Source organism: Acinonyx jubatus, chromosome A3, assembly GCF_027475565.1.
Source record: "Acinonyx jubatus isolate Ajub_Pintada_27869175 chromosome A3, VMU_Ajub_asm_v1.0, whole genome shotgun sequence".
Lineage (NCBI taxonomy): Eukaryota > Metazoa > Chordata > Mammalia > Carnivora > Felidae > Acinonyx > Acinonyx jubatus.
The window spans coordinates 101,354,862-101,367,952 of NC_069388.1; the positions used below are offsets into that span (position 1 = coordinate 101,354,862).

The window sequence follows — 13,091 nt, forward strand, 5'->3', positions numbered from 1 at the left end:
CCCTAAGTGCTAAGGAGGCTTTGCCCTAGATCTGTCCAATTAGTAGCCACCAACCATGTTATTTAAATTAATTCATACTGAAAACTCAGTTCCTCAGTTGCGCTAGCCACATTTCAGTAGCTACATCAGACTAGTGGCTGCCATATTGGATAGTGTAAGTATAGAACATTTCCATTACCGTTCTTTTATCCTAAACCTTGAGTTATAGAGACTCAAGATTGGGGCCCACTTGTTAGAGTGGACTCCTCGGTATCTCTTGTTTTCTCACCATAAGGATTAGGGCAGAAATTTTAGTTAGATTCTTTATATGCCTTGAGTACAAGGATTTGCTAAATTTCAATGCGGGATGGGATAATATAGTAGTCATTTAGATTCTACATATTATAATATAGTCCGTTATTTACTGTGGCAGAAAACATGAAGCATTTTGGAGAATATGGGAAAACGTTATTCTGATTGTTTCCAAATGATAGATTCTGTTGATCAGTTTCCCTGTAGAATAAAATGGTATTGTCTTCATGTAGTCTTGTGTCTTTATAAACATTTGTTTAATTCTAAAGGTCAAACAGGATTTATGCATCATCCATCATTTTTTACTTCTGAGCCACCAAGCATTTATCAGTGGGTGAGTTCTTGTCTGAAGGGTGAAGGAATGCCGCCCTATCCTTACCTCCCCGGAATCTGTGAAAGAAGTAGACTTGTAGTCTTGGTATGTATTGCCTAACTTGTTTATTTTTTTTTTTAAACTTAATTTTTAAAATTATACAAAAAATTTAACTTTTTCATTTTGTGTACATTTCTGTGAACTTCAGCAAATGTATAGATTCATGTAATCACCACCATAATTAGGACACAGAATAGTTTCATCACCCTGCAAAATTCCCACATGCTTTTGAGATTCATCCAAGGTGTTGCCAGTGTCAGCAGTTCATTGCATTTAATTGCTAAGTACTAGTCCATTGTGTGAATGTTTCACATGGGTTACCCATTGACCCGTTGAAGATATTTGAGTTGGTTCCAGTCTTTGGCAGTTATGAATACAGCTTCAGTAAACATTCATGTTTAGGTTTTAGTGTGAACATAAATTTTCATTTCTTAAGGATAGATACCCAGGGGTGAGATCAATGATCATATAGTAGTTTTCAGAGCAGCTGTACCATTTTCCATTCTCACCATCAATTGTGAGGGTTTCATTGTCTCTACATGTCAGTGATTGGTATGGTCATGATTTTTATTTATTTTATTTTAGTTTTTTTTGAGTTTGTGCATTTTTTTTTGAGAAATCGTGAGCGTGAGCATGCATGCGAACAGGGAAGGGGCAGAGAAAGAGAGAGAGAGAAAGGGAATCCCAAACAGGCTCCACACTGTCGGTGCAGATGCTAATGTGGGGCTCGAACTCACGAACGATGAGATCATGACCTGAGTTGAAATCCAGAGTTGGATGCTTAACTGACTGAGCTGCCCAGGTGCCCCAGTCATGATTTTTAATTTTTGCCATTCTGACAGATGTGTAGGAGTATCTCATTGTAGTTTTAATTTGTATTTCCCTGATGGCTAATGATGTTTTGAGAGTTCTAGATGGGAGGTTTTGTCAGCTATATGGATTGTAAATGTTGTCTGGTTTGTAGCTGTCCTGTCTCATCATTTTCTTAATGTTTCTTTTGCAGAGCAAAATGTTTAATTTTGTTGCATCCAGTTTACCCAGTTTTTCTTTTATGGATAGTACTTTTGGTGTCTAAGATTTCATTGTTTAACTTCAGTTCACAATTAATTTCTCCCAGAAGTTTTATAGTTTTATGCTTTACACTTAGATCTAGAATCCATTCTGATAATTTTTTTTTAATAAGATGTGAGATTTACGTTGAGGTTTTTATTCCATTTGGATGTCCAGTTATTTTTAACACCATTTGTTGAGAAGACTGTCCTTTCTGTATTGCTTTAGCACTTTTATCAAAAATTAGTTTGCCGCATTTTTGTGGGTCTGTTTCTGGGCTGTCTGTTGTAGTTTGTTGATCTGTGTTTCTGTCCACACTGTCTTGGTTACCGTAGCTGTATAGTAAGTCTTAAAATTGCTTTGTGTGATTCCTCCTTTCATTATTCTTCTTTTTCAGAATTGTTTTATTATATGCATGTATGTATGTTTCAAGTTTTTATTTAAATTCTAGTTAACATACAGTATAATACTGGTTTCAGGAGTAGAATTCAATGATTTAACACTTACATACAACACCCAGTGCTCATCGTAACAAGTGCCCTCCGTAATACCCATCACCCATTTAACTCATTCCCCTGCCCACCTCCCATCCAGCATCCCTTATTCAGTTAGTTCATGTCTGAGTTCAAACCTTCAGATACAAACAAAGGACTTTGGTAAAGGTGAGTTCCTTCACGTTCCCATCCCCTTCTCGCTGGAGCAGCCTGGGTCCTTTGTGGACCTTTCCAGAGACGGGGCCTTCCCAGGCTTATTGGAGAATTTCATGCTTTTGTTTCCTCCACAGATATCACTGCACTATAAATGTCTATGTACCCTGCTCGTCTTTTCTTTTATTCCACATCCTGCTTTTCTTCATGTTGAGAAAGGCTTCAGAGCCCCCATGACTCTGAAACAGACATGCAGGAGAGTAATTTTGCTTTTTTAAAAAAAAAATGGTAGTCAAATATACATATTTATATATGTATTTATATGTATTTATAATATTTTAACTATTCTTAAGTGTACAATTAATTCAGTGGCATTAAATATATTTATAAAATATTAAGAGCAGGTTTAGGGGCGCCAGGGTGGTTCAATACATAAAGCGTCTGACTCTTGATTTCAGCTCAGGTCATGATCTCATGGTTCATAAGATCGAACTCCACATTGGAGTCCATGCTGACAGCATGGCCTATTTGGAATTCTCTCCCTCTCTCCCTCTCGCCTCCCCCTCCTCTCAAAATACATACGTGAAAAAAAACCTTCTAAAATATTAAGAGCAGGTTAATTCCAGAACTTTTACATCCTTGATGCTTATGTGGAAACATTTAAGTGAAACCACCAAATATGTTGGTACTGTCCAACTCTGCTGGATGGGGGGAGACTTGATGTGTAGCTAGCCACAAAGGGGAGCCAGAGAAATAAGAATATATCAAGTTGGTCAGCCTCCAACTTAAATTATGTTAGTCAACTTGTAGATACTTGTATTACAACTTTTCTTTGTGAGATATGATGTCAGTTAGGTTCAGGACTATGTCATTTGCAGTGCTTGTATTGGTTTAGAATATAGGGTTTTTAAGATTCTCCTGCATTATAGTAAAATTTTAATGGAATTGTGCTGCTTTCTTTGAAAAGAAAAAAAAGCTTAGTGCAGGTGCAGATATTGGTAGTAGCAAATACTCAAATGAGAACTTTGAAGGCCAAAGTGAAGGGTGTGGGTTAGGGTTCACCTAACCAGAAACAACCCAAGTGTTTGTCAGTTTATGAATGGAGAAAGTTTGGTACATCTGTGTAATGGAATACTACTTAGCAATAAAAAGAAACCAACTACAGATGCACGCAGTAATGTGAATGAATCTCAGAGGGATGCTAAGTTGAAGAAGTAGGACACAGAAGCTTATATAATCTAAGATTCCATTTATGTGATATTGTTGAATAGGCAAAACCATAGGGAAAGAAAACAGGAGTTGTTTCCTGTGCTGGGTGTAGGAGGAGTAGATTGATTACAAAGGGTGCAGGGAGCTTTTTGGTGTGATAGAAGTGTTCCACATCATGATTGTAGTAGTGATTGTATTATTGTATGTTGTCAACACTCAAAGCTGTACACCTAAAATAGATGAATTTTCCTCTGTGTAATTATACATCATTCGTTTGAAAAATAATGTAAATTTTCTCCTTATGCAGAGTATTGCACTCTACATACTTGGTAATGAGAGCTCTGTTTCTGATGAATCTTCACAGTATTTATCCAGGATAACTATAGGTAAGTCAGTGTAATGTTAGACTTCCCAAAATGAATTTTTTTCCCCCAAAACACAGTTTTACAAATGTTAATATCAGAATTGAGATTAAAAAATTAAAGATTTCCTAAGTGTTCTAGAGGCCATGTCTTGCCTCATTTTAGTGGTGGCCTTTTGCACTGTTCTTGTCTGTGGTTTATAGCTAATTTTCAGAGACCAGGAGTACTTCAGATCTAACAAATTTTACATTTTTTCAATGTCTGTAAAAAGGACGTATTTTATTTTATTTTAATTTTATTTTTTGTCCATAATCTTAATCTTACTGTCTTCAGTATCCCCTTTGCAAAGTATGGTAACATATTCAAAGATTCCAGGAACCAGGCATAGACATCTCTGAGGACTATTATTTGGCCTACCACAGAGTATTAATTTACATTTAATGAAATTATTGACATAATTGAGTTTAAGTCAGTTATTTTTATAAGTTTCTCTATTCAGGTTCTGTTTTAGTCGGTGTGAGCCTCTGTACTAAATGTACCATAAATTAAGTGGCTTAAACAACAAACTATTTCTCACAGTTCTGGAGGTAATGAAACCCAAGATCAGAGTGCCAGCGCGGTCATTTTCTGGTGAGAACACAGATTCCTGGTGTGCAGATGGCTATCAAAAAAGGACTATTTTGGCCTCAGGGAAATTATTATACTTTCCAGCCTGCCAGAGGACTGCTTACTTTTTTTTTAGGAGTTGTTTGAATTTTCATTTCTAAGTGTCTTCTGTTATATGTTCTCTTTATCAGGATAACTATCAAAATAAAATTTCCTTTTCATTGCCTTTTAGCCCCCCAGAAGTCACAAGCAGAACAAGAAGAAAACAGGTGATTTTTATTCAGATAATGCTTTTATAGTAATATAAAACATTATTGCATCTTACTATTCTTTTTTAATATTTTTGTGTTTTATTCTCTTACAGGTTTAGTTTCAGGCATTCTACATCAGTTTCTAGTCTAGCTGAACGATTAGTCGTCTGGATGACTGATGTAGGTAAGGTAGTCTTTGTTACTTTTTATGTGTCTTTGAGATACTGGTGAGAACCCCCTGCTTTCTCTGGACACCTCCTTGTTCAGTAGGCCGTGCTTCTTCACAGCGAGCTAGAACTGGGAAGCAGGAGAAGAGAGGGACTCTCGTTCTATGAAAGGATCCTGCAGGACCAGTGTTATGGCACTTCAAGCCTCACTTCCTTTCCCTGACCATGTCATACCTTCCGTATTGTAATACCCAGTATACCAGCTTTTCTCTCTCGATGGGTCAGAAATGTTTATTTGCTTCACCTTAGGCCAGTTAAAGCTGTAGCTATGTGGACTGGCCTTAGAATGGAGAACTGTAATCACTACACGTACAGACTTGAAGCCGTTGTAATACTCAGATATCAGAAAGTATTTCTGGCTAATTGTAAAGTAATTGTACAAACACTATATTGAAGAATATAGGCTAGTGCTCTAGGCTCCAAGATGAGGATATAGCTGGAAAGAGGGAAAGGGAGGAAAGGAGTTCCCTGTTCTCTTTTCTCAAAGCCAGTGCTCTTAGGATTTAAATGGAGTAAAATACTAAAGACCTTTTTTTTTTTTTTTTTGAAAATAACTAAAAATTTTAAATTATGGATATGAAGATATAAACAATGACAATGTTATAGTCTGTTATAAAATAATGGTGTAATGAATATTACAGGATGTCTGAGTTCTTATTTAAAGAGTATTCTAAACGACTTAGTTTTTCACTGTTGTTTTAAATATGCTGTCATGAAAATTACAATATTATTGTATAGTATTACAGATAAGATACCTGTGCTGAAAAATATTAGATGAGTTAGTTCGGTCCATTTGTATATCATATGATATTTAATAAAAGTGTTATTCTCGTAGGAGGGAACATTTTTACCTCAATAATTAATCAACTTCCAATATTAATAAATAATATGTAATAGTATAAAATTGAGAAATTCGTTATAGGAAAAATAAATTTTAATTTACCTAAGGTCTTGAAAATTTTAAATATGAAGTATGGTATAATATAAAAGAATGCATAAAATGTGTATGTTTAGAGGTCACCTACCATGATAAGTAGAACATTGCTAGTGTACTAGAAGGCCCTTGCATGTCCATTCCGTGTGATATCTTCCTCTCACACAGCCTACTGCTGCAGATAACCACGGCCCTACCAAGGTTTTTTATTACCTTCCCTCATTCTTTTTTCTTTTTTCTTTTTTTAAATGCTTATTTTTCAGAGAGAGAGAGAGAGAGAGAGAGAGCAAGGGAGGGGCAGAGAGGGAGACACAGCAACTGAAGCAGGCCCCAGGCCCTGAGCTGTCAGCACAAGCCTGATGTGGGGCTCGAACCCATGAACCGCGAGATCATGACCCAAGCCAGTTGTTCGCTTAACTGAGCAACCAGGCGCCCCGTTCCCTCATTACTTTCATAGTTTTATCATCTTTTTTTTTTTTTTAATGTGTATTTATTTTTAAGAGAGAGGGAGAGATAGAGCATGAGCAGGGGAAGGGCAGAGAGAGAGGGAGACACAGAATCTGAAGCAGGCTCTAGGCTCTGAGCCGTCAGCACAGAGCCGGATATGGGGCTCGAACTCACAAACTGTGAGATCATGACCTGAGCCGAAGTTGGATCATTAACCAACTGAGCCACCCAGGCGCCCCCATAGTTTTATCATCTTTATCTGTTGCTTAGTGTTGTAGGTCTTTGAACTTCATATAAATGAATGTAGATATAAATTATTTTTTTCACTCAATTCATCTGTATTAACTCATGTAGCAGTAGATCATTCATTTTCACTACTCTATACTCTATGGTTTTAATATATTCCAGTTTATTCTATTGATGATAGCAGTTGGGCTGTTTCCTCCCTACCCTTTTTTTGTCATAGTGAATAGCGTTGCTAATCAGTATGTTAATACTTGTGTCCTGGTGCACATGTACACAAATTTCTGTATGGCTGTTAATGGACCATAAGGGGTGGACCTATGTGTACATGCTGCGTGTTTTCCAAAGTGATTGTACCACTACCAACTGTGGATGGGAATTACTATTTTTCTACATAGTTGCCAACACTTGGTGTTGATTTACTTTAATATTTGTCTGTCAAATGAATGAAATTATATATTTAGTAGTTTTTAATTTGAACTTTCCTGATCACTCAGGAAATAAACCATCGTTTCATATGTTTATTGACCATTTGTGTTTCTTTTTTGGGAAATGTCTTTTTGTCCTTCCTGTCTTTCCTGTTGGGTTGTTTCTCTTTTTCTGAAGGTTTTTAGTTCTTTTAAAGAGACCTTTTATACTATTCCCTGATGTTAAGACATTAGTCTGGTAGTAAGGTGAATGAAATCGATTTCTCTTTTTATTTGTCAGGATAGATATTGATTAATTTCAGACAGAGGATAATTGGGACAATAGCAGGTCTGAATGAAAAATGTTCTCCTTTCCTTTCATCACAAGGTTTCACTTTAAGAGACTTGGAAACTCTTCCCTTTGGAATTGCTCTTCCCATCAGAGATGCAATTTACCACTGTCGTGAACAACCTGCTTCAGACTGGCCAGAAGCTGTCTGTCTCCTGATCGGACGGCAGGATCTGTCCAAACAGGCCTGCGAAGGAAACTTGCCCAAAGGGAAATCTGTGAGTATTAACACTGAAAGTTCAAAGTTCAGGTTTAGTCTCAAAGTCGAAGTAGAAATCTTCATTTTTCTCTTAAGTCTTTTTCCAAGTGTATATATCAGTTTGTCTTTTATGTTTTATGCCATGGGGTTTATAATTGGGCAGATACTCTTATTTATGAATTGACATGGGAACAGAGATTTTGTGAAGGCTCTGTTTTGCCTAGACTTTGCTTTGAGTTAGGACAAGTGCTGAGTGTGTACATCCAGTACCATGACTCTTTCTCTACTTGTTGGTAGCGAAATTGGTAAGTAACTACTTTCGTAGTTAATAGCCTCATTTTGAATATGTAACTATTTTCTCTTTCCTACTTTTTTTGATGTGAATTTCTCGATTTTAACCTTTGAAATAGATGTAAATACATCTGTTTAATTACATAAAACTGAAGTCGCAGGAAAAAGTTCTTTGGGAGCTGGGATAAGAGACACTAAAGTTATTTAGAAGATGTCTTAGATTATCCCTCCTGAATTTCTTTCCTTTGTCAGTCTTCCAATCTGCTTTTACTCTTTTTATTATTATTATTATTATTATTATTACTATTATTATTTTTATTTTTATTTTTTTAACTTACATCCAAGTCAGCATATGGTGCAACAGTGATTTCAGGAGTAGATTCCTTAATGACCCTTATCCATTTAGCCCATCCCCCCTCCCAGAACCCCTCCAGCAACCCTCTTTGTTCTCCATATTTAAGAGTCTCTTATGTTTTGTCCGCCTCCCTGTTTCAATATTATTTTTGCTTCCCTTCCCTTATGTTCATCTGTTCTGTGCCTTAAAGTCCTCATATGAGTGAAGTCATATGACATTTGTCTTTCTCTAATTTCGCTTAGCATAATACCCTCTAGTTCCATCCATGTAGTTGCAAATGGCAAGATTTCATTCTTTTTGATTTCCGTGTAATACTCCATTTGTGTGTGTGTGTGTGTGTGTGTGTATCACATCTTCTGTATCCATTCATCCATCAGTGGACATTGGGCTCTTTCCATACTTTGGCTATTGTTGATAGCGCTGCTGTAAACATTGGGGTGCATGTACCCCTTTGAAACAGCATACCTGTATCCCTTGGATGAAAACCTGGTTAGTTCAGTTGCTGGGTCATAGGGTAGTTCTATTTTTAATTTTTTGAGGAACGGCCATACTATTTTCCAGAGTGGCAGCACCAGTTTGCATTCCTACGCTTTTACTTCATTTTTTAAAAGTTTATTTATTTATTTTTAGAGAGAAAGTGTGCGCACGTGTGCCTGCACGTGGGGGAGGGGCAGAGAGAACGGGAGAGACAAAGAATCCTAAGCAGGCTCCGTGCTGTTAGTGTGGATCCCAACGTGGGGCTCAAACTCACCAACTTAACTGTGAGATCATGACCTGAGCCAAAACCGAGTTGGATGCTTAACCAGCTGAGCCACCCAGGCACCCACCCCCCCAGTCTGCTTTTATAAAGAATGGGTTCTGAGAAGACTACCAATAGAAAATCAAATACATCATTACTCTCCAATGATCTCTCTTTTAAAATCAGTCTCTTTTAAAACTTAAAAATGGAATTTCTGGTACTTCTTTTAGAACTCTATTTAGCTTAAAAAAAAAAAATGGTAGTATTGCATTACCCTGAGGATCAGAGAGGATTCTGGGATGGTTTTTCCACTCCAGGTGACTCTTCAACTTTGTTTATATCCCTAAGAGAATAGCACACATTTGCCTCATCACTTACTAGCTTTTGAACATATTAATCAAAATGTAACTATTTATAATCCACATTAGGTCTTAGGCTATTAATGCTTCTTCAGACCTTCCGAGTCTGTATCACAATTTGCCTGCTGGGTCTGTGACAGAAGCTGTTGCCGTGGATCCCATCTCCAGCAGCGTTGGCCCAGCATATCTTGCTTTTTATCTATACTTGTATAACAGCTCTTAGTTGAATTACTGTTTGTCTTGTTCTAAACAGAAAACCATTTTTTTTTTTGCTAATAATATGATGATCCTTTTCTTTACCAAGATAAATTTTAGTATTTAGACTTGTTTTGTTACTATTATGAGAGCAGTTTAACATCATTAGCACTAAAACCAAATGATATTGATAATCTTTGATTTGTATTTAGGTGTGATTTTAAGTAATTCTGTCTAAATTCAATTTGTTCAGTTATTCGAGGCTACCTTTTATAACTCTTCTGTTTTCAGTGCATTGGCTATTTGGGTCTATACTTTATAGCAAACTCACCCATTAGAATATAGTTTTTTTCAAAATTAGATATTCCATAGGAACCATAATGAATATTTATGAACTAAGTAAGAAGGATTGGTTAATCATATCTATTATTTTTTTCCAGCTAATGTTGCTTCCCCATTAAATGTCATAAAACATTAGGATTTTAAATTGAATTAATTTTTTGTTAAAGGAGTATAAAATCCTTGAGAGAAAATGAGAAGATTTCATGCTATTCATATCTAGGTTGAAGTGTGATTGAATTATTTGGATGGGGAAGGCTCATATGAAAGCACATGCTGAGCTTCTGAGAAAGAATGATAATCAAGGGATTAACCCTTCTCGCTTGTTTTGCTGCAGTCTGATTAAGAAATCCAATTAAGAAACATCCTTATAAAAAAGTGAAAATCAATTATGATCCATTTTAAAGTACTAAAGTAAGAAAGTACTGTTAACTTCCTCCAGTCTTTGGTATATACCCTTCCAGGTTGTTTTCTTCTGCTTATATTAATCAAAGATATTTAAGTTAGCCTGGGTTCTTCAGTAATAGTGAGTGGGTTTCATATTCCACTTCTAGTAATTTGTTTCCTTTTTAGAACATTTAGGATATAGTTATAGTTTTATTATTTATTTAGAATGTTTCTCTAATGGAGTCAGCTGACTATTGTCCTAAATCTAATGTTTTTTCCCTTAGCTCAATAAAGAATTTTCCCAAGTAAGCAATATGATTGTACTTTTAAAAAAGACTTCTAGATTTAAGTCCCAGTATACACTGGGTACCCAAACCAGCTTTGTTCTCTGTACTGATAGAGTCATAATGCATCATCCTATATATCTTTGTGTTCAGTGAGTGCATGGTGGTTGGTTTTTAAATTATTACAACCAAGTCTGTTACTCAGGTGCTCTCATCAGATGTTCCTTCAGGAACAGAAACTGAGGAGGAAGATGATGGCATGAATGACATGAATCAGGAAGTTATGTCATTAATATGGAGTGAAGATTTAAGGGTGCAGGACGTGCGAAGACTTCTTCAAAGTGCGCATCCTGTCCGTGTCAATGTAGTACAGTATCCAGAACTCAGTGACCATGAGTTTATTGAGGAAAAAGAAAACAGGTAAAGGAAACATGTCATTATCACTTGTCGGTGTTTTTTTTTTTTTTTTTTTTTAACGTTTATGTATTTATTTTGAGAGAGAGAGAGAGAGAAAGTGGGCACATGGGGGAGAGGCAGAGAGAGAATCCCAAGCAGGGGTTGCACTGTCAGAGCAGAGCATGATGCGGGGTCAATCCCATGAATCATGAAATCATGACCTGAGCTGAGATCAAGAGTCAGACACTTAATGGACTAAACCACCCAGGTGCCCCTCTTGTCAATGTTTTTTTGTGCTTTAAAACCCTAAAAAGATACTTCGGAGTTAAAAGTACCATGTATTTTAAGTTTTTGTTCAAACTTGGTAAACCATAACATTTTTTTCAAAGTATTTGAAACGTAAGAGTATCTGATGACATAAGTGACCCTCCTCTTGAAATATAGCTATGTGCTATTTAGAAAAGGTGACTCTAAGACCATTTTGCTTAATATAAAGTTTTTAGTGTAGTTTAAACTTATACCAGTAAGTTTTTTTTCTGATCTGATCAGTAATACTCTCTGAAACTTCTCTGCTGCCATTCTCTAACATACATTATTTCTGTTGGTAATTGTAAGACTCAGTAGTACCCATTCTGTGACATTTCAGGGTTGTTGCCTTGGGACAATTCCACTTATATTTTAAAATTCTTTCCTGTCCTGTTAACCTGCCTTGTATCTATCCTCTGTAATTTTTCCACTATGATTTTCTGGTTCTCCTTAACTTTGCTTACTGTGGTACTGCTTTAAGGGGAAGGACCATCCACACTTAGCCTCAGGGTGCTGAAGATCTGAATTAGTCATAATCTTCCTCTCACACTTTCCTCTCCATATATACCTAGGTAATAGAGGAGATTGAGTGACAGAAAAGTTTTGTGAAAGCCTAGGTTGGCCACTATCCGCTGGGTATCTTTGGATGAATTACTTAACTTCTTGTTGCCTCAACTATAAGAATAGGCATAATTGTAGCATTTGTACATCACAAGGTTGCTCTGTGTGTACAGTGAGTTATTTCTACATAGTGGTTAGAACACTGTTCAGTATGTAGTAAAGCTGAATGCAGTTAGCCATGATTATTAACTGAGTTCATTGATACGATGCTAGTTTTTTTTTTTTTACCTTTTAATATCTCTGAAATCAGAATATGTTTTTCAGTCAATAGGTATTATAGTTTAATTGGCAATATTTTTTTAGTGCCTCATGAAATAGTGATGCGTCTTATAATCAGTGACATCTTAAATAGAAAGGATTACAGTATTGTTTCCGTTATCACAGTTTTGTGGATTATATTTAAGGTTTCTGCTAAAAACATTCTATGGGATTGCCTTGAATTTTTCTGATTCTAAATTAACGTGGGGCATTGTTCCTAAAGAATCTTAGGATAGCAAATTTTCCTCACCAAAAAATTAGAAAAGCTGTATGTGTATACAGTTAGAGAACGTGCTTATGAATAGCTTTGTCTGCAGAGAAAAAGCCTCTGAAGGGATTTTTTTGTGTCTTCAGATATAACTTGTGTTAAGTGTTTGTTTCCTGATTATAAATGCCCCTACTTCCACAATTTCTGTTTGATTTTTCTTTTTAAGGGGCTACATGGAACAGGATTTAATATAGAAACAAGAGTGGTGTATTAGTTTCAAACCAGAGCCCACTGAAGCCATTGTAACCTTGAATAAAACTGATTTATAATGCTATTAATCCTATAAATCTTGGCCATCGTGTAAGTGAAACTATTTTTTCCCTGGAGACACTATGAAATCCACTGGCTTCCAATATAGGGAGTTTCTTTCCTTTCCTGTGTACAGGCCACAGAGGTAGCACTATTCAGGCTTTGGTGGCAGAAAGGATGGGAGGAGGATCCCAGAGATGTAGTGGATGCAGTTAGTCTGAAAATAACAAAATGAGGAAACCCAAAACATACAACATTTTCCTTTGAGCAGGTTAGCATCAGAGTGGAATTTTACATTTCTCTTTGTGGATGTCCAGGGAGGGTTGGCTTGATTTGTAGCCCATCTGGTTTTCACTCAAAGCAAATATGAAAAGAAAGGAAATGTATCTCTCTCTTAGAATTTCTAAGGGGAACAGAGTATTAAAATGAGAATAGCCACGTTTGGATCA

At 36.3% G+C, this 13,091-nt stretch overlaps 1 protein-coding gene across 4 annotated transcripts in view; it reads left to right on the forward strand.

Annotated features, from left to right (window-relative positions):
• The window catches only part of ANAPC1 (anaphase promoting complex subunit 1), a 96,149-nt gene that overhangs the window by 38,199 nt on the left and 44,859 nt on the right, over window positions 1-13,091 (forward strand). For all 4 annotated transcript variants that reach the window (XM_027033724.2, XM_053200932.1, XM_053200933.1 and 1 more), the window contains 6 exons: window positions 561-709; window positions 3,878-3,956; window positions 4,771-4,807; window positions 4,903-4,973; window positions 7,436-7,614; window positions 10,750-10,964. In XM_027033724.2, the coding sequence (XP_026889525.1) occupies window positions 561-709; window positions 3,878-3,956; window positions 4,771-4,807; window positions 4,903-4,973; window positions 7,436-7,614; window positions 10,750-10,964 (730 nt within the window). The remainder of the gene's footprint in view (window positions 1-560; window positions 710-3,877; window positions 3,957-4,770; window positions 4,808-4,902; window positions 4,974-7,435; window positions 7,615-10,749; window positions 10,965-13,091) is intronic.